Source organism: Girardinichthys multiradiatus, chromosome 8 (assembly GCF_021462225.1).
Source record: "Girardinichthys multiradiatus isolate DD_20200921_A chromosome 8, DD_fGirMul_XY1, whole genome shotgun sequence".
NCBI lineage: Eukaryota > Metazoa > Chordata > Actinopteri > Cyprinodontiformes > Goodeidae > Girardinichthys > Girardinichthys multiradiatus.
The window spans coordinates 36,213,863-36,236,447 of NC_061801.1; the positions used below are offsets into that span (position 1 = coordinate 36,213,863).

At 38.7% G+C, this 22,585-nt stretch overlaps 1 protein-coding gene across 2 annotated transcripts in view; it reads right to left on the reverse strand.

The window, feature by feature from the left end:
- dpysl2b (dihydropyrimidinase like 2b) overlaps positions 1 to 15,294 on the reverse strand; it is a 39,472-nt gene extending 24,178 nt beyond the window's left edge. The window contains exons 1-2 of one of the 2 annotated variants that reach the window (XM_047372620.1): positions 15,083 to 15,294; positions 14,443 to 14,829 (exon numbers count right to left, since the gene is read on the reverse strand). In XM_047372620.1, the coding sequence (XP_047228576.1) occupies positions 14,443 to 14,712 (270 nt within the window). In that variant the 5' untranslated portion in view covers positions 14,713 to 14,829; positions 15,083 to 15,294. Of the gene's footprint in view, positions 1 to 6,247; positions 6,811 to 14,442; positions 14,830 to 15,082 lie in introns of those variants that run through there. The other variant, XM_047372621.1, reaches the window with a different exon arrangement.
- Positions 15,295 to 22,585: the final 7,291 nt, after the last annotated feature.

Sequence of the window (22,585 nt, forward strand, 5' to 3'; positions counted from 1 at the left end):
ATAATCTTAAAAATGTACATCATAAATGTATACATTCATTCATTTTTTTGCTTCTTCTCTCATTTTTGTAAATTATGTAACATTATCCACAAGTAGCTCCTTCATCATTGGAAAGTTTTAATTCATTCATTCATTCATCTTTTATACCGCTTATTCCATAGTGGGTCACAGGGGAGCTGGTGCCTATCTCCAGCAGTCTATGGGTGGGAGGCGGGGTACACCCTGGACAGGTCGCCAGTCCATCGCAGGGCAACACAGAGACATACAGGACAAACAACCAAGCACACACTCATTCACACCTAAGGGCAGTTAGAGAGACCAGTTAACCTAACAGTCATGTTTGGACTGTGGGAGGAAGCCAGAGCGCCCGGTGAGAACCCATGCATGCATGGAGAGAACATGCAAACTCCATGCAGAAAGACCCCCGGCCGGGAGTCGAACCCAGGACCTTCTTGCTGCAAGGCAACAGTGCAACCAGTGATCTTTGAAATCCTTAAGGTACTGATCCCACTTAATGCGAGTGCAACTTCTTATTCTTTAACTATTGAAATACAAAATGTTATAGTTAAAAACCAGTGGAGTCCCTCATTGGTTCCTTATATTTCTCCTTTTGCAACACAAAACACAATAAAGAAATTTCTGTAACCACAGAATATTTATTTTACTATGAAAACTTGTTTTTAATTCATCCAAACTGTCTTTGACACAAAGTCTTTATTAAAATTCTCTTCTCCCGTCTAAGAAGACTCATCGTTGACCTCTTTCTGTGCTGGAGGTGCTGTGAGGCATCGGGGATCCAACTGTATCTCTGTATCTCTCTGTTTAGAGAATGATTACAGCAGAGTTTGTCTCTGATTTTTATAAATGAAACGGCTCAGACTGACGCTGAAATGTTCCTAAAAAGTCAAGCAGAGTCGGTCAGCGAGTGGCTGATTGGGCCAGCAGGGCGTTAACTGTGAGACATGTGAGCCGACAGCATGTCAGGGTGTTGTGCTCTGGTTTTCAGCATTATTACAATTTATGACTCTCATCATAATGAATTCAAATCAGTCTAAAATGTTTTTGCGTGGGGCACAAATGGTTTTATTTTAAAGTCAAAGTCAGATTCATAGAAGAAGTGATCAAACTAGAATGGTATCAGGTTTCTGTTAAAAACAACAAATAAATTACATCGGATTAAATTAATGTTTTTCCTGCATTTTTAATCAAATATTTTTAGTGATGTTTTCTGAAATGGGTTCCCATTGAAAAATAATTTGCAGTCAGTATCTTACCTCTTTTAGGTGATTCTCAAAAGGAGCTCTGTTTGCAGAAATGTTGTAACATACAGTGAAAAAATCCACAATAAGCTGGGTTGTTGCTGAAGTTAAAAAGCAAATAAATAGATGAAATGATACAATTTCATAGAATGAGATAGGACATTTTTTTTTTACTATTTCCAAGTTTTTACGTAAAATAAACAAAACAACTGCCGTTTTACTTTTTTCTCATTGCTAAATTTCTTTTTGGCAGTATTAGATTATTTTTCCCAGTTATTTAATCAGATATTCAAAGTTTACTCTATGAAATGTGCTCCTGTGGAGAGATTATGTGCAATCAGTATCCAACCTTCTTTAGATAGCTCTCTGAATGACAACCGTTTGGGTGTATAGAAGTGTTAATCAGGATCAAAAAGCAAAAAGCTGGGTTCATTCTAAGGTTAAAAGAGAAAATAAATAGATGACAAAAGTAAATTAAACAGAATGGTAATATATCTATATTTTTAGGTTTTCATATGTTTTGCTGTTTGAAATTTTTTTTCCCACTCTTTGTTCCATTAAGTCATCAGAAAATATCAACATATATGAAAGTATGAAAATAATACTACTATTGTGTGCTATTTAGTGGTAAGATTGCACTGCTTAAGTATAGTATTAGTGTTTGTAGAGCTCTAACTGTATGCAGTGACAGATGCTTTGCCAAAGGCTTATACAATTTGTGAATATCTTTATCACCCATCCCTTCTTTTACAAACGATAAACACAGAGACAAACTCTCTTTTTGTGAGGACATGGCCAGAGATTATCCCAGCAGCTTAGATGTATAAATCTGGAAGCTTCAGTTCCAGGTGGTGAACCTGCAGATGTTCATTCATATTTAATTAAAGCAGCCTGAAGAAGAGCCCTGCCTGTGCAGCTGACATGTCTCCGTCTGGCTGATCAGCTCGGCACCCAGAGTGACTGAAATGGGAACAAGAACTTACCATTCAGATTCATTCAGCTTAATATTTAACTCAAACTGATTAATTAAAAGCAAAAAGGTCGGTCAAACATTGACGTCTTTTGTCTCTGCCTCGGCTTTTCCTGTTTAGGTTTTAATCAATTTAACATTCATTTCCTCTGCAGCGTCTGTTTGGTTTAATAGGCTGATCTGTTTCTCGAGCTCAGAGAAGAAATTGTAAAGAGAGGATTGTCACCTAAAGGCAAAGAACGAACGACACTAACACAAGATGACATAAAGACACACCTCTGATGAGAAGCTAAGAGAAAATGTGTTTAAATCCAACTTCTGGAGACATCAGCTTGGTCTCTGACCCACTTTTTCTTTCAGGCGCTGCTCAAGAATAAGAACGTCTATCCATTTACGTCCAACTACAAGAGCCCCATAATCCTCTGATCTCTCCACCAAGCAGCTGCTCTTGAAGCACTTCAGAAAAAGAAGGAAGTCTATAATTCTGATTGCTCTCAGAAACACGTACTGAGCTACAGAGTGTACATCAAAAACAAGTGTCAAATATCTACAACACTGAAAAAGTATTTGCCTCTTAACAGGTTTATTTTGTTTTTGCAACACCTAAGTTTCTCAGATCAAACAAATATCATATAAATAAAATATCAAATGAATAAAAAACTAAATGTTGTGTTCAAGTAATGATATTATTAATTAGGGGAAAAGAACTGTTCAAACCTACCTGGCCATGTGTGAAAAAATAATAATACCTCTTGGTAAATCATTTTTTGGAAAGCTGAGTTCAATTTCAGTAGCTACATCCAGACTTGCAGAATCAAGAAGTCAGGTAAATGCATAGTACCTGTCTGACAACATGAAGCAGGCTGAAAGATCTAAAAAAAAAAAAAAAAAAACACGTCATGCTTCTATCTAAAAAAATTCAAGATGGGATGAGAAACAAAGGTTTATAAAGTCACAGGACTCCAGCAAACCACAGTGAAAACCATTACACAGAGAAACACCTGGAAGAGTGGTGACCTACCAAAATTACTCCAAGACAGCATCAACAACTCATCCAGGAGACCACAAACGAAGCCTGAACAACATCTAAAGCACCACAGGCCAAAACTACTCCTGACCCAAAAGACCACAAAGGCCCTTCTCACATCTTCTAAAAAACATCTTGATGATCCTGAAGAGTTTTAAGAAAATACTTAGAGGATGGATGAGACAAAACTGGACCTTTTTACAAGGTGTGTTTCTTGTTACATCTGACAGTCAAACCTGGTGGTAGACCTGGAAGACTTGTTTTAAAAGATGGAACCAGTTTGGAGTGGCGTAGTCAAAGTTTGGACTCAAATCTGATTACGATGTGGTGACTTTAACAGGCTGTTTTATAGCCCTCTAATGTGGCTGAATTAACACAATTCTGTAAAGAAGAGTGGACCAAAATTAATTCACAGTGAAAGACTAAGTATTTATAAAGACTGTATTTATTTAGGTTATCTTTGTCTGATATTAAAATCTTGGGATAATCTAGACAAAAAAAGAAACAAATGAGGACATCTGCAAGGGGGCAAATACTTTTTCACAGCACTAACCCTTGCTGAATTTTGGGTAAAACTTTGACTGGGCAATGCTCCGTCCAGGTCGGGGTCAGTCTTAACCTTAAGTATCTTTTTCGTGAGTGAAGGCAGGATGGGTTGAGGTCACATCTGCAGTGATGCAGGAAATAATCCGATCTGTCAGAGGAGCATATTCAGGGCTTTTTTGGGATTATGACTGCTTTATAATAAAACAGGGATAAAAAAACAAAACAAATGTAAATATATATATAAAGATATCTATATATATTCTTTAAAAATCTCCGGAGCTGGCTGCTGTTACAACCCAAGTAGCTGGGCTCCGTCTTACAGATTAGGTGAGAAGCTCCCTCATCCTGTAGAGCTGCTTCTCCTCCGCATCGAACCTGAGGTTGTTCAGGTATCTGATCAACATGCCTCCTGGATCACTCCCTTTGGAGGTTTGGGAGGAGATCCTGGGGCAGACCCAGAACTCACGGGAGGAACTATGCGTTTCCTCTGGCCTGAGAACATGTTGAGATCTTCCAGAACAAACTGACGTGGGGGAGGTCCGGGTTTCCCTCCTCAATGGTAGCCCATGACCCAAAATAAACACAGAAAATATTAAAGAGAAACAGGATTTGAGCAATCTAAATCTATAGAATTGGTATTGGGTCTTCAAACTCGAGATGCATCATTCAGGGATTTTGAGGCCAGTTTCTGATGACTGATTTGTTTGCACCTCTAACCTGAACACATCAATTTTTCCAGTTTCTCTTCTCTCAGTAAAAACTGCTACCCCATCCCGATGCAATCACGCAGTGAATTATGCAACCTTGATCCCAACAGACACACACTATTCAGAACAAGAGCTTGTAAAGAAAGATGTAAAACGAGACTTAATGTTCCAAAGTATCCCCATAATTTACTCATGTTTAGACGCGCAACGTGTTTTTAAAAGGCCAGTGTGTATGTGAAGATAGGTAACAGTGTGAGCAGCTTAACAGTGCTGCAACAATGAGCAAAGCCCATTTGTTTTTCCATCTTGGAACCGGAACACACTTAACTCGGATATGTTGTCATCCCCAGATCCGAGCTTCAACGTCTAAGGCAAATCAAACACAACAACAACTTAGATGTGTTGCACTCACTGATATGAATTTTAAAGAAATTATATTTTCTGACCAGTTGATGACCAATCAGGCCCGGTCAGGTGTAAAATTAACCATTTCTGGTCACCGGCATATTTCCTTATCGCAGTTCAAAGCTTTAAGAAAACTTTTAATTGGCCTAAACAATCCAATCAGTGCATTTCTTTTGATGTCTTGGTTGTCAGTTTATTTAATCTAAAATCTGTACAATTCTAGTTGCCATCCGACTTCTATGTGCATCTCTACTTTCAAGCTTGAACAAAAAAAATCAGAATTACAACTACATGGCAATCGGTGCATTTTTCTTTGTTATCTGTTTAGTCAGAGTGAAAACCATCCTATTCCGGTCACCAGCGGAGGTTCTCTGTGCATCTCTAGTTTAAAGCTTAACAAATATCTGAACCGACCAACAAAACTTCAATCTGTGCATTTTTCTTGATATCTTTGCAGACAACTTGAATCAGGCAGTGAAATAAATGACCCATTTAAACCTTTAATGTCCTCTAAAAGAGTACAAGGGTCCTGATGTTGCACTTTTTGCGCCGTCTGAATTCCAATTTAATGTTGTATAGGCAGTGACCTCCTTCCTGCTCTGCCTACATGCATCCTCCCCTCAATGCACAGCTGAAAGAGAAACATGGAAGGAAATAGGACCCTCAGTCCCCTCCCTTCCTTTCCCTGCCCTGCCTCCCCTCCCTCTTCTACACTCTCCATTGAAACCAGCACCATCATCCCTGCAGCTTTGCAATGAATTCAGGGAAATAATCTGCTCCCACAGTGGCACAGTTAATGCCTTCTAAACATAGATCAGGAGTGAAGATGGCTGTCCTAATAAATAAATAAAAAGGGGAGACTTTGAAGAGGGGACGCATTTGCTCCCACCAGTTGGTGTGCAGGGACACCCGCCTAACAAAGACCACCGGCGTGAAATCTCCACTGGCATGCATGCCACAAGAGACAAAGACTGGTGCACAGAAAGAGAATCTAAACTCAAACGAGTAATGGCTCAGATTTATGCAGATATGTGCGCACTTGTCGCAAAGATGCTGCAGAAACCAGGGCATTTGCAGTCACATCTGCTATATGGGTGCTTTGCTGATGTGTGAGACAGATGTCCTGATTTTAAAAGGCGTGAATAAAAAACGCTTTAAAGAGACAAACTCCTGAAGCTCAGATTTGCGTCGGAGAGCAGCCGCGCAGGGACCAAACCCACCCCGGTGGCATCCTGCGTCCACGCCCGCAGGCCCACACCAGTCAAACCCGAAAACCACCCGCCGGATTCACCCTCCAAGAGCTCTGCCTGCATTCACACAGCTGGGCACTCACTGTGATCCGGGGGATGTTCTTCTTGCCCTGGTATCCAGACATCTTCACCGGTGCTTGAGTTCTTTTGCGCTGCGCCTTCGAACGGTGGAGTGCGGATTAGTCTGCAGCCTGAAGCCGGCTCTTAAAGGGGAGAACAACGGAGCTGTAACCTTCAGAAGACCCCGAACCGAAAATATCCAAACTGCCTCTGAACTTCTAACCCGGACCCTGACAGCCTCCCTGCTCTCCGCCGGCGCGCCGAGATCCTTTCCTTCCCTACACGGAATCAGACAACAGCAGAAAGGAGGCGCAGCCTGCACAGCCTCTTCCCCATGAAAGGTCCGCACCGAGCATGCGCAGAGCCTCGCCCTGCTCCATTGACAGGCGAGCAGCACTAATGCCATCAATTGCCTTCATGGATTAGGATGGAGAGGGGGAGAGACCGCAAACAGTCCCAGGAAGAAACGCCCAGCAGCCATCTTAACTCCAGGCTCTTTTTACTCTCTGAGCTCCAAAAACTGTGAATTTTATTGAAACAAAGAAGAACTTAAAGAGTTTTTCTCCTAGAGTGGCTGCTGTTGACTGAAAACTGCCAGAAGAAACTGAAAACTACTGGAGTCATGGAAAGAATGAGCCTTCAGTAGAGTTAGAAGATGATTGGATTCGTTTTTAGGAGAAATTTGAATAAATTTCAAATAAATCTGATTTTGATCAATAAATTATTGCTTTCAAATCTCTCTTCGAGCTTTAGCCACTTGAACACAATCTGCTGCAACAAGCTGAACATCTTATTGACATGCAAAGTGTTTATTTATTATAACCCACAAATATTGCATACCAAACGGCCTTGTGCAATATTAATCAGGCACACACTGATATTGTCGTGATGATATATTGTGCAGCCTTTGCTTAGAGATCCTTGCATTGTTAAAATCTAGAAATCAGAAGAAATCGTTTTTGGGGTATGAGGATGAACATAGGAGGGCTGGTGTAGCAACAGAAAGAAACAGCATTGAATATTAAGTTGAATGCTGTTTCTATTTGTAGCTACGGCATTCAACTTTAAAGAAAAGTAAAAGCAGGGCGTCCTGATTAACATGCTCATTTAACACATATCAGTCTTTCTTTTTAGTCGGAGCTGATATCTGCACACACACACACACACACACAGAAGGTAACTATTAAAACTACTAAAACAAAGGTAAAAGACCTAAACAGTGCTTTTATACCAACAACTCAAAGCACTTTTACACTAGATTCCCATTCATCTAACCTCACAAACAATCATAGAAGCAGCTCAGTGGGCAACCCTGGGGTTAGTGCCTTGCTCAAGAATATATTGACCTGTGGCAGGAGGAATCTAGAATTGAACTGACAACTTTCCCAATGACAGGAGTCTCCTTCTGAATAAAAGTTTGCTTCTCAAGATAAAAGCAACACTTGGATTTGCATGCAAAATAAACACTTTATGCATGTTTAATTTCAGGTTTTCAGTTTACCTTTTTGTGATGAAAAACATGCAGGAAGAAAAATCGGTAGAACTTATAGAACTTATGTAATTATACACTATATGCCAAAAGTATTGGGTCACACCACAAAATCAATAAATTCCAGCGTTACAATCACTTCTGTGGCTGCAGGTGTATGAAGTTTGGGGTGGAGAAACCTGACTGGCCTGCACAGAGGCCTGAACTCGACCTTCTTGAACATCTTTGGGATGAATTAGAACAGAGGCTGCAATTCTGGTTTTCTCATCTAACTATGAACACACTGCTAAACCTTGTGGAAGATGTTTACAGAGTAGTTAAAGTTGCTATTGCTGGCAATGTTGGGGTCCATCAACAAATTGGACCTTGTAGATTAAGATTAGGTTGTCATCAAAGTTCTTGTACATGTAAAAGTAGACAAATACTTTTGTATTAGTGTATAAATAAATAAAATTATGCAATATAATTTAACCTAAAATATATCTATTCATCCATCCATTGTCTTCCACTTATCTGAGATTAGGTTGCAGAGGCAACAGGTCTGGGAAGGCAACCCAGACATCCCTCTCCCCAGCAACATTCTCCAGCTAGTTCTGGGGAACCTAAAGGTGTTATAATTATATAAAAATTGTATCATTTATTTTATCCATATATATTTTATTAATTATAAGTTAAATTGGTACAAATGGAAAATTCCACATATAAGCAGGGCACAAGTAAGTAAAAAACATATAAGTAAATGTATGCAATAAAATATAATTAATACATTAATGATTAATGAACAATGTATTTTATTTAATATAATAATAAACAAAATAAATAAACCAAATGATGCTATATAATTTATAATAATAATATCAATAGTTATATATATATCAATTGTAAAACACAACTATAAGTACAGTAAAATATAGCACATGAGTAAAAATATTATTAAAATATAAAAAAACATAAATAGACAACTCAATACATAATATTATGCAATACAATACAATTGTTTTTATTATATTATCAACATGATATAATGAAAAATGTATATTAATAAAACAGATTAAACATACGAGTAAAATACAAATAAATTGTTAAATTGTTCAACTCTCAATGGAATAGATATAAATATGAGTAAATGTGTTAAAATATTAAATATGAATGGGAAAAAATCCCAATTTTTATAAACAGACAAGAAAGAAAGAAAGAAAGAAAGAAAGAAAGAAACTGGACCCATGTAAACATCAGTGTCAGATTCTACCAAGTAGCTCACACTGACTGTCAGGTGCGCTGGCGCCTGCCTAATGATGTCACCACTTACGCCGTCCTGTGTTCTTCTCACACATTGACCATTTTCATCCCCTTTACTGGTCTGTTGTTTTAAACCGTTTTTCTGAGTGGGTAACTGATTTTGTTAGTGAGGATTTAGATTATATAGGAATATTGAACCTGCATTATGTTTCCATACTATTACGTGCAAAAATCATAAATAAAAACACCTTATCCTAACTAAACTACAAGGGCTCTAAATTTTATTCCCAACCAGAACCTGCACAAAGACCCTCCATCACTGCAGCCTGAAGATGTTTTTAACAGCCCATCAGTCATCATATGTCACTCCCATATCAGTAATACCACTTAAATACACTTTAAAAAAACTGTAAATACTACATGTATGTTCTTTCACTAAAGAGAAGAGCAAGTTATTATGGATGCATTACTTAAGTATAAGGGTGGAGTAGGCTTGGTTGCTTTAATGCCACCGATCAATATGTAACATGATACAATGATTCAACTCCAAAGCTTTTAACAGCAGGAAGTCCTCATATCTGCCACCACCAAGTCACCAAAACATGAAAAAAGCTGATGTGGACAGATATTCCGTAAACTTAACAAAACCAGGCATTTTCTCTGCTGCTAGAGAGCAAAAAACAGGAAGAACCAGGAAGCTGCTGGAGCATCCAAACCACCTTCACCGTTCCCGGCATGATGTTGTTTTGTCAACTTGTTGCTTCTTTGTGCTGAGGTTTTTTGCAATCTTAAACTGTATCCTGCTAAGGATAAAGTGTGAAATATGATTTTTTTCCCTCTACTTACCTAATGTGGTCTCTTTTCTCATCTAACAAGGGCAGCGCCTGTGAGTGGGCAGCAAAGCCTCGGTGACCCGTCCCCCCTTTGTCTTGTGTCATGATGTACAGGTCCTTCTCAAAATATTAGCATATTGTGATAAAGTTCATTATTTTCCATAATGTCATGATGAAAATTTAACATTCATATATTTTAGATTCATTGCACACTAACTGAAATATTTCAGGTCTTTTATTGTCTTAATACGGATGATTTTGGCATACAGCTCATGAAAACCCAAAATTCCTATCTCACAAAATTAGCATATTTCATCCGACCAATAAAAGAAAAGTGTTTTTAATACAAAAAACGTCAACCTTCAAATAATCATGTACAGTTATGCACTCAATACTTGGTCGGGAATCCTTTTGCAGAAATGACTGCTTCAATGCGGCGTGGCATGGAGGCAATCAGCCTGTGGCACTGCTGAGGTCTTATGGAGGCCCAGGATGCTTCGATAGCGGCCTTTAGCTCATCCAGAGTGTTGGGTCTTGAGTCTCTCAACGTTCTCTTCACAATATCCCACAGATTCTCTATGGGGTTCAGGTCAGGAGAGTTGGCAGGCCAATTGAGCACAGTGATACCATGGTCAGTAAACCATTTACCAGTGGTTTTGGCACCGTGAGCAGGTGCCAGGTCATGCTGTAAAATGAAATCTTCATCTCCATAAAGCTTTTCAGCAGATGGAAGCATGAAGTGCTCCAAAATCTCCTGATAGCTAGCTGCATTGACCCTGCCCTTGATAAAACACAGTGGACCAACACCAGCAGCTGACACGGCACCCCAGACCATCACTGACTGTGGGTACTTGACACTGGACTTCTGGCATTTTGGCATTTCCTTCTCCCCAGTCTTCCTCCAGACTCTGGCACCTTGATTTCCGAATGACATGCAGAATTTGCTTTCATCCGAAAAAAGTACTTTGGACCACTGAGCAACCGTCCAGTGCTGCTTCTCTGTAGCCCAGGTCAGGCGCTTCTGCCGCTGTTTCTGGTTCAAAAGTGGCTTGACCTGGGGAATGCGGCACCTGTAGCCCATTTCCTGCACACGCCTGTGCACGGTGGCTCTGGATGTTTCTACTCCAGACTCAGTCCACTGCTTCCGCAGGTCCCCCAAGGTCTGGAATCGGCCCTTCTCCACAATCTTCCTCAGGGTCCGGTCACCTCTTCTCGTTGTGCAGCATTTTCTGCCACACTTTTTCCTTCCCACAGACTTCCCACTGAGGTGCCTTGATACAGCACTCTGGGAACAGCCTATTCGTTCAGAAATTTCTTTCTGTGTCTTACCCTCTTGCTTGAGGTTGTCAATAGTGGCCTTCTGGAAAGCAGTCAGGTCGGCAGTCTTACCCATGATTGGGGTTTTGAGTGATGAACCAGGCTGGGAGTTTTAAAGGCCTCAGGAATCTTTTGCAGGTGTTTAGAGTTAACTCGTTGATTCAGATGATGAGGTTCATAGCTCGTTTAGAGACCCTTTTAATGATATGCTAATTTTGTGAGATAGGTATTTTGGGTTTTCATGAGCTGTATGCCAAAATCATCCGTATTAAGACAATAAAAGACCTGAAATATTTCAGTTAGTGTGCAATGAATCTAAAATATATGAATGTTAAATTTTCATCATGACATTATGGAAAATAATGAACTTTATCACAATATGCTAATATTTTGAGAAGGACCTGTATGTTTGGATGGGTTGTACTGGAATTCTAATTTCCCCTCAGGGATCAATAAAGTATCTTTGAATTGAATTGAATTGAAATCATCTCAAGGGTTTGTCCACATTCAGTCACTGCAGGTTCATTATTATTATTATTATTATTATTATCAAGGGCCAAAGGTACCACCATTTCTTTATAAAAATTTACATATTTGATCATTTTAGTAAACTTTAAAATATATACATGAACTAAAAGAATGTTTTAACAACTTATTAAATACATATTTAAATAATGAAAAATGAAAATGACGAATGTAATTTAGCCGGTCCGTTGTGATGAAGAGAGAGCTGAGTCGAAAAGTGAAGCTCTTGATTTACCGGTCGGTCTACGTTCCTACCCTCACCTATGGCCATGAACCGAAAGAACGAGATCCCGGATACAAGCGGCTGAAATGAGCTTCCTCCCTAGGGTGGCCAAGGACTTCCTTAAAGATGGAGTGAGGAGCTCGGCCATCTGGGAGGGGCTCGGAGTAGAGCCGCTGATCCTCCACATCGAGAGGAACCAGTTAAGGTGGCTCGGCATCTATACCGGATGCCTCCTGGACGCCTTCCTCGGGAGGTGTTTCAGGCACTTCCCTCCGGGAGGAGGCCCAGGGGACGACCCAGAACACGCTGGAGGGACTATGTCTCTCGGCTGGCCTGGGAACGCCTTGGGATCCCCCCCGGAGGAGCTGGAGGAGGTGTCTGGGGAGAGGGACGTCTGGGCGTCTCTGCTGAGTCTGCTGCCCCTGCGACCCGGTCCCGGATGAAGCGGAAGACGACGAGTACGAGTACACGATGCATTCGATATATGATAAAAAGCATGATTAGTTAAAATGTGTTTATATGTATATGTATCTTTATTTGTAGTCCTAAATCATTTCCAAACAAATATTTTCAAATGTAAATATTTAAATAAAAATAGTACGAAAAATAATGCATAAAAGAATTCTATATTCATATTAATATTACAATAATCTGTTAAATAGTTAAACAGGTAAACAATCCAATAAACATATAATTTGTTAAATAATTATATTTCAACCTCATAACTTAAAACTTTAATTTATTAAGTGTGAAAAATATGGATTTATTTATTTATTTATTCCATAATCCTGTGTTGGGACCATGAAAAATAAAATAAAGTAAATATCTAAAAAAATACCCTTTGGTTTTCACAGAATGAACACTTATTTTATTGAAGTTTTTAAATATTTATTTAATTAAATATGTATTTATTATATGAATACAATATTTAAATAATTATATAATAAGAATTTTATTTAAAAATAAATATAGATATTGATTTATTTATTGTATGTTGTACTGTTTTGTATGGTCTAGATTATTGTATATTTATTCAATTTTTAAGTTTTATTGAAAATGTCCCATATATAAATACTTATTTGCTGGCAAGATTATATATACTGAACCGTGACTTACTTCCTCGAAAAGTTTGGTGCTTGCTACCAAAGGTCTATGGGATAATTAAATTAAATAAATACTTACAAATACTTTTAACTAATGGTAAATACAACTTTCAAGTATTTTCAAGTATTTTTAATAGCTGGACTTTCCGTTTTATTTCAGTTATCACATATCAACTTCTTATTCTAAATTAAAAATAAAATTCTGTATTTAACAAATAATTGAAACATTTCAAATATTACCTATCAATTTATTTATTCATGTATTTCTATGTGTATTAAAATGATCACATATATTTACATTTATTTTAAAATATACATGAAACATTTCAACAATCATTTATGAGATGGACATCCATTGTTGTAAAGGACACACAGCTAATTTCCCACTGTATATTAACTAAATATCTCCTTCTTTATGTAAATTAGGATGACCAAGGTTATTTCTGAATATTAATAATAAGAGAGAGATTTTGTATTTTTATGACTTTCATTAAGTTCAGAGGTTTACATACACTAAAATTACTAAGCCTTTAAATAATTTGCGCAGATGATGATATGTATGGTGTGTTAAATTGAGGCATTCCTGTTGATGTCTTTAAAGGTACCACCTCAAACACACTGCTCTCTCGTGTGACATCATGGAAACATCAAGGAACCAGTCCAGATATCAGAAAGAGAACTGTGGACCTACACAAGTCAGGCTCATCTTTGAATACAATTTCCATTCCCCTGAAGGTGAAATGCTCATCTGTTCAACTGAGTAACTTTACAAACTAGATGGCACATAAGGAAATAACATTATGTGGAAATATTTCAAGATTACATCAGTTCTGTCAGAAGAAATGAGCAGAAATTCCAGCAAACTATTTCAGGAAGCCTGCAGAAGGAAACTCAAAATGTGTGACCCAAATCATAGAGCAATTTTAACAAGGGGTAATAAAATAAATATAAATAAGTAATAAAACATTCTCTGAAATGTTCTCTCATTACTATGGTGTTTAGCAAATAAAACAAATTTTGGTAATCTAACTAACTGATCTAGCAAAGTAAAGGTTTAGACTTATTGTATGTCAGACATTGAAAAAAGCTTGTCTTTTACACAGTGTTTATGCATATGCATTATCTATTCGTTTGTTTGTTTCATATAGAAATTGTATAACTAAATGTTTATTTACCGACTTATTTATGTATTCAATTGTGGCACCTTTGGCGCTTGCTACATAATCATGTCATCATCAGTGAAAAAGACAGAGCCACTCCCTTCAGCTCTTCTGCATGAGGGGACTCGCTTTCTGCTCCGTTACAGTGCAATGCTTTCTGGGAAATGTAGTCCCGCCAAGTTAACTGACTATGTAGAATTAAACTTATTCAACTGAGTGTCTAGTGTTTTAGATATAAAAAACGGATTGTTGAATGATTAATTTAATGTGGACCAAAGGAGGGTCACGCCATAATGAGGATTTGAGGATTTAAAATAGAGGGACATTACCCGTTTATCATCCAGGTTCTGGAGCGCCTCCTTGCCCGTGCTTTCCCTGATCTCAACCTTCCTGGGCTGGGAGATGTCGCTCTGCCGGTCAATGACTCTACCGCCGGAGCTCCTGCCCCTGCAAGCTGACAGCGCGTCAAAGTCCAGCGTCTTCGCCTCTGAGGAGCCCTCCACGGGGCAGAACACGCCACAAAATTTCTGCCTGGGCCTGGAGGGGCTGTCAGAGCCCACACTGTGGAAAAAATGTTGCACTTCCCCGCCGGTTGACATTTTTTTTTTTTTTTTTTTTTGCACAGATGCTCAGAGTCGCTCTTCTTCAGCCTTGTCTTTTTTTCTCCTGTTGGACAGTCACCGCCTTGAGCCGGTTGCAGAGCGCAGGTGGTCGCACTGTGACAAAAGGAAAATTGCGTGGAGGGTTAATGCAGGATGAAATCACCCCCACACCAGAAATGGAAATGTGATTAAAGAGGAGGAAAAAATCCTCGGCTGCTGTGGCGATCTCTGCAACAATCCTGAACTGCTTACTCATCCGTCTAAACAAACCCGCATCATAAGGTGGGGAGAATACAGCGCGGCTTTGTCAGATAAACGATCCAATAAGATCAGGGAGGAGCATGTTTTCTTCTCGATGAGGAATTACCTGTAGCTGGTCCAGAAACCAGATGAAGCGGATCAGGTCTGACTGGACTGTTCTCCAAATCCACAACATGTGGGAAACCCAAATGTGCTGTAATGACCAATCATAACCTGTCCTCTGAGGTCAGAAAGCGATCAGGACCTCGGAGAGTTCCTCAAAGTCACACCCAGTCCGAGAAAGAACGGCGCTATCCCTTCAGCACCACACCCACACCTTACCCACTGACCTCCACACTCACAACCTAATGTTTTAGCAGTAGTCCAATCAATCAACAGCACAGGAGAAGCTATCAAAGAATCCAGCTAAAATCATTGATTGCTATAAAAGGTTGAAAAATGTAGTAAAATCATTGTCCACTTCAAAAATAGAGCTTGGAACCATCAACAGTTTGCATGAAAAATGTCATGCAAGAGACTGTTGCTAAGAATATTGCAGCTGAAAAAACTGTTTTCTTAATCATTAGGAACAGTAAGGCTTCAGGATGCTCAAGAGAGCCCAGCAAGAACATGGACCTCCACCTACTGAGGCGTGAGATACCGAAATATGTTTCCACCAGTGTAGAGCTTGCTAATTATCATTAGCACGTAGATGTGAGTACACGGTGAGGGGAAGGCTTTTGTAGACACAAATTAGACAAGAGTAACAACCTCTGTCCTAGATAATGGTAAAAGACAGACTGGTGCAATGTTTTCTTTTATCTGATGAGATGACACTACTTGCTACAGTGCTAACTTTAACGTCAAGTTGTGGCTAGCTGTGTTGCATTGCTAACTGTACCTTCAAACATTAACAACCCATGCTGTAGTCTTTAAATTTAATTTCTAACATTAGCTAGCTGTGCTGCAGTGCTAACCTTACCCTCAAATTTTAACTAGTTGTCCCATAGCGTGAACTTTAACTTCAAGAGGACTTCAGAGGACTTAATGAGCTAATTACCTCTATTAGAAAGATTGTCTTAGAACCAGCTCTTACCAGTAAACCCCTAAGGATTATTAATGTCATTTGATTTGTTTTTCTCTGTTTGATTTTCTGTATCATTGTAATATTTTTCTAATGTTTGACTTGACTTCAAATATTAGCTAGCTGTGCTGCATTGCTAATTTTAATAAAAAAATATATGTAGCAGTGTTACAATACTACCTTTAGCCTCAAATATTTGCTAGCTGTACTGAAGTGCTAACTTTAACTTTAAATATTAGCTGGCTGTGCTGCAGTGCTAACTGTAACTTCAAACATTTGCTCGTTATTCTGCACTGTTAAATAACTTCAAACATTAGCTAGCTGCGCTGCAGTGCTAATTTTAATTTTGCTGACTGTGCTGCACTGCTAACGTTAACTTTGAATATCAGCTAGTAGTGCTCCAGTGCTGTAAAAAAAAACATTTGCTCCTTTACAGATTTCTTCTGTTTTTGACTTTGTGTCACATATAAAGATTTTAGATCATTAGATGAATTTTAATGTTAGACAAAAAAAACCTGAGTGAATACATTTTTCAGAGTCGGATTTCATGGTTAATGGAAAATCCACTTATCCAAAACAACTTGGCTGTGGTCAGGGAACACCCTCGGTCGTTTCCCAGCTGAGAACCCTGGGTCAGGTTGATAAACAGGATCCAAAAAACTGCGATCAACTCTAAAGTATAACAAGATAAGAATGAGCAACCATCAGTCAGGATGTGGCTGGTGAGTTTCTTTATATTTGTCTTGCTGAGCCACATTTTCTTGTAGTCTTGTAAAAGTAGTCCAGATAAATAATTCTCTAGTCATTCTAAAGATCTGTTTTGGACTTTGGGTGCTTTTCAGTCCAGTACCCGAAAGTTCAGTTAACTTTTTGTTACCCATGATTCATCTTCAGCATAGCATCATAAGTCCAGGGTTTCTGTGAGTTGTAAATACATTAGTGCAGTGTGGTAATCAGTAACAGCCCACTCTAACACATGTTGTAAATGTCTGAGTTGCATTACAGCAGACAAAAGCTCTCCCTCACAGGAGACCATGTAAAGTGTGTTAGCATTGAGTCCATGCCAGCCCAGTTTCCATAACAACGTAGCAGGCAGCTAATGATTTTACCGCTACCATTAAATCTCTCGGGGGATTGTGTGGGGGTGGTCGTTTCTGCAGGGCGGCATGTCATACATCTGAATATCCGAGGTGGATCCTGAACAGTGGAAAAAAAGTTGGGTTCAGCTATGCCCAAAGGTTCAGAATCCAAAAGAAAAACAAAACAAATGGTTTTTGGAGCAGAGACAGGCGAAAGTTGGAAGGAGGCCTAATAAATAGTTGGAAGAAAGAGAGGGAGAGTGTGCTCTCTGGAGAGGAAGGGCACGGTCCTGGCATTCACAACAGATGTAGGACAAATACTGACATCAGCAAAACAACACATGATCCTCTTATTGAAAGTGTAAACAAGGACACCTTATTTTTGATTGGTCCTTATTGTTCAGTCTGAAGTCAGACAGTGAAGTCACTCAGCATAGATTGTGCAAAACCTTTTAATTAGAATAGAAATACCCTTCATTTTTCCACAGATGAGAAATTTAGATGTATCATCAGCAATGTAAAAGGCAAATGAAAGCATGGAGATACACACAAAGGTAATAATATAGTTAAAAATTAATAATACATTGTACAGTAAGGAAAACATTTGCAGCAAAAGAAAAAAATACTGTACAACTATTACAAATAGATGATGGAACCATAGGGAACCCTGCATGGGATTTTTGTTTAACTATGATGTAAAGTTATCTATTGACACAGAAGGTTCCAGTCCTTCAAGTAAGACTTAAACCAGTCAAGAGCTGTACCAGACAGACTGACCCAGTTCTCCAGCCGCTCAAGTAATATACAGTAAATACAGTAAATGCGGCACTGTTGTTTTCCCACAGTCTGCATTTATGTGGATGTAACTGAACAGCTTGACAAGGGTAGTCTCAGTACTGTGGTGAGCACAGAGACCTGACCAAGACGTCAAAGCTGCTGGTCATAGATAAGAAGGTATTAAACTGTTGAAACAGCTTTTTCAGTACCTGTACTGATAAATGATTTGAGATGGGCCTGTAGCTCTGCAGTAGCAACTTGTCCAGATTATTCTTTTTAACAGTGGTTTGATAATTGCTGTTTTTAGGGCCTGGGGAAAAGCACCTGAAAAAAGGGACGAGTTTATTATTGAACTCAAATCAGACGATATGACAAACAAAACTTTCTTAAAGAAAGCTGTGGGTAAAATATCAAGACAGCAAGAAGAAGACATTACTTGATGTACAATTGTGTCTAAGGTGTTGTAGTGGATTTAGTAGAATTGTGTCAGCTTTGTTTTAATTGGACACAACATTTGTACCAGATGTAATATTAATGTACAGACTACCCTTCTAATTTTCTCAGTAAATTCATTTAGCAAATTCATTGCAGGCCTTGTTAGAGTGGAGTTTAGATGCTACAGACACAGAAGAGTTTGTTAACCTGTCGACCGTAGCAAACACGGCATGAGCATTATTAATGTTTTTTTGATGACGTCTGATCCCAGACTGAATCAAACAATCGGGTCTCTATGTACATATGTACATATACAATATATTTTTTATTTCCATTTACTAAACCACAAAAAAACCAAAATCTTGTCTGAGAGAAAAGCGTTCCGGAATCAACCTCCTTGTTTGTGCGCACAAACTTGGCAATTAAGCTGATTTTGATTCTGTTGATTTCAGAAAACAAAAATTTCCTTGCATTCATCAGTTGTATGTTACATTTGTGGAGTCTATCTTTATAGAGGTCATAGTGAACCTGGAGTCCAGTCTTTCGCCACCTCCGTTCAACTTTTTGACACTCCCTTTTATCACTTCTTACTGGCGGAGCATTTTTTCCACTGAGATTTCTTCGTACCAGACACAACTTTCACCTTAATGGGAGCAATCATGTCTGAAATGTTTAAATGGAAGTTATCTACCAGCTCATCTACTGAGTTACAGGACAAAGTGGAAATGGAAGAGTAAACTTGGTTAAAGATTTCAGTTGCACTGTCCTTAAAAAAGTGTTTTCTTAAAATATCTCTTTGGCTAATTGAGTCGATGGAAATGATGCTTTCAAAGATAACAGAGAAGTGGTCAGATTCGGCAACATCAGTTACAAGGACCTTGGAAATGTACAGACCCTTACTAGTGTTTAAGTCCAAAATACAGTATGTCCCATTTTGTGTGTTGGTTGCTTAACATGTTGAGTCCAACATTTCTGTAATTTTTGACTTAGATAAAAAGTTCAGAGTTAAGCACTTCAAGCAAACAGAGCAAGGGGAGAAAGTTCTGCCAAGCAGAGTTGAAGAAGCAGAACTATTGGAGGCTGAGATTAGCACTGCAGCACAATTAAGTGCTATTTAAATTCAGCAAATAAGGAATGCTAGCATTACAAGAAGCAGGTGTTATAACTGCACTGCTGCAAACCACTATAGCAAGCTACTGTTATCACTACAGTACAGGAAGGCTTAACTGGAAGCTAAACTTTGGATTGCAGCATCACTAGCTAGTTAATTAGTTTAACTAGTTAACTAGTTTCAAACTCCAAAAAAAACTGTTCTTAAGAAGTTGTGGGATGGTTTATAATTTGTTTACTGGCAGCCTTGTGGCATCCATCTAGACGGACAGTTGCAGCGAGTGTTTTCCGTTGTTGTCAATATAGTGTTGGCAATAACATTGTTAAATGATAGCGATTAATAGTTGTCATAATAAAAGCTTCTTCTGCAATAACCCATATCTTGCAAGCTTTATAAAACAGGCACAGAATGAAAATCTGAAGCTTCTGCATTCTGCCAGAGGGAAATATATAACTAGTATTTAATTTGTAGAGCAGTAGGTCTGAATTTGCCTACAGTGTCCTTAAAGAACCCTGTTTTCCTGTGTGACAGCTTGCAGAGATGGCCCACAGGAGCATGATTGTTTTTCTTCTGAACCTTCCGAACCACATGATGTCTATTACTAGATGGAAAACAATGAACTGTCTTTCATAAGCTTCAGTTCCTTATTACTGTTACTGATATTTTTTAAAACCTTTTCTAACCATCTGGGTTTTTTTTTTGGTTTTGTTTTGCAATGTTAAGTTTTCTGTTTCACCTTGTTCTTAAAAACTATCAAAATATAGTTTTTTACATTTTTACTGTATTCTAACAATTTATTGATATGGTTTGTGAAATGCATCCCTGTGGCACTCCTTTGTTTTGTCAGGGGCTTTGTCCTCTTAGGCCTGAGCTCCAAGCACTGTTTTTCCTGAGAGTAGCTTCACAGATCAATGTTATGTTGACGTCTGCTGCATGCGGACTACCTTTCAACTTGCCCATAATTTTGTTCTCATTGTTGCACCTTGATGCACATGAATCACACAGAATGTTGGCTCCCTTTACTCTACCAAAATCAGTTTAAACAACAGATAGATAAACCAACCCTCATTTTACGGACCTTCCATCAAAGGACCTAGATATTCTTCAGCAACAAAGAGAGAACCGAGACAACTGTTAATTAAGTATAAACAACAATCTGAAAATTGTGGTGTGAATTTGTATTCACCCCCCTTTACTCTGATAACACTAAAAATAATCCCTTCAGAAGTCACCTTTAATGTAATTAGAGTCCAGCAGTGTGTAATTTAATCTCACGATAAATCCAGAGAAGGCCTCAGAGATTTATAAGGGAATGTTAATGAACAAACAGCATCATGAAGACCAAAGAACACAACAGGGAGCTCAAGGAGAACGTTATGGAGACGTTTAAAGTAAAGTTAGGGTATAAAACAATAATCTGAGCTTCGAACATCTCACAGAGCTCTGTTCAATCCATCATCTGAACCTGGAAAGAAAATGGCACCACTGCAAACCTACCAAGACATGGACATGACTTCAGCTGACAAGCCAAACAAGGAAAGCATTAATCATACAGGCAGTAGCTCTGGAGCAGTTGTAGCGATAACCCGCTTACTCCAAAAATATGGCTTTTTCGGAGGAGTAACTGAAAGGTCATTATTTAAAAAAAGCCACAGGGAGTGGAGTTTGCAGTTTTCCTTGTTAGGAAGCAAATATGTCAAGGAAGATGCTCTGGTCAGAGGGAAGATTTTACTTCTTAGCCTATATATGAAATACTGCGTCAAGCAGAAATAACACTGCACTCTCAACATACCATCCCCATGGGAAAAAATGGTGGTGGCACCATTATGCTGTGGGAATGTTTTTACTTAGCAGGGACAGGGAATCTGGTCAAAATTCAGCTAAATATACTAGAACAACTTCTAGAGGCTTTATAAGAATCCAGGGAGAAAATTCAATGGGTATTAATACTCTTACAAGGAACTGAAAAGAGTATTTAGTAATTTTATCTAATATGTGAAGGAGGAGAAAGATCATCAGGACAAACCACTGCACCTCCATGAACACGTTTATGTCAAACACTGCAGACACTGACTTACATCTGTAAATCATTACATTTTTATCTCGAACTGCTCCCTCTTTTTCAGAGTGTTCATCTGTTAGTGAAAGCTGAAGACATGAAGTCTGCTCCACAGAGATGGAGCTGGCCACCACCCTGTAACCCATAGTAACGCCATCAGCTGCAGTGGGAGGAGCCGCGAGTCTTCAAGCGTCGGATTGGCCGATAACAGGTGTTCTGACATTCCATATAGGGACCATGGACAGGGAGTGGAGGAAGCCTTGTTCAGTAAGGAGCTATTTTCAGACGGTATATTCCATGATTTGGTTCAATATTAATCCCTATCTGAGGTACTCGTACACACTTGATGACCCTGTAACATTACAGTTATTTATAAACACATATGCATGATCTTTTTTTTATACATCATGGTTACAGTCCTATCTCTGTTGCTTTCACTCTGGCTGAGAAACGTGCAGAATTGCTTCAATTCTTTGACTAAAGCTAATTGTGATCACTCGTATCACTGAAAGAATATTGAAGCAGAGAGTAGTGCTGATTATCTGCCACCAGAGTGCAGTGCTTCCCTTTTAAATTAAAGGCTTACTCTTGTTTTCTCCTTAACCAATGTAGGAACTTTACTGAGCAGTTTCAAATTCCCAAAATCAGCACTTAGATTCATATAATGTGTTCCAGCTCTGGTTTCAAGCTGCTACACACCCAGGATACGCTCATGTTAACAGCATGTAATGTTCTGATGGGATTTAAACAGGGGAAACTGCTGGGAAACTACAGGTGCATCATGATAAATTAGAATATTGTGGAAAAAATTTATTACTTCAGTAAAGTTCAAAAAAGGGAATTGATATTTAGATTAATTGCACACAGAGTCACGTGTTCAAAGTGTTTGGTTATTTAATGAATATTGCTTACAACCAATGAAAACCCAAAATTCAATTTCTGATGGAATTTTGAACATAACACAGGACCAATAAAAAGTTCAACTTCCACTAAACTTTCCATCAGTAGGCTAGCATAAAGCACTCTGTGAACAGCCAGTTATTTCTTAGCAATAACCTTTTCTAGCTTACGCTCCTTGTGATGGG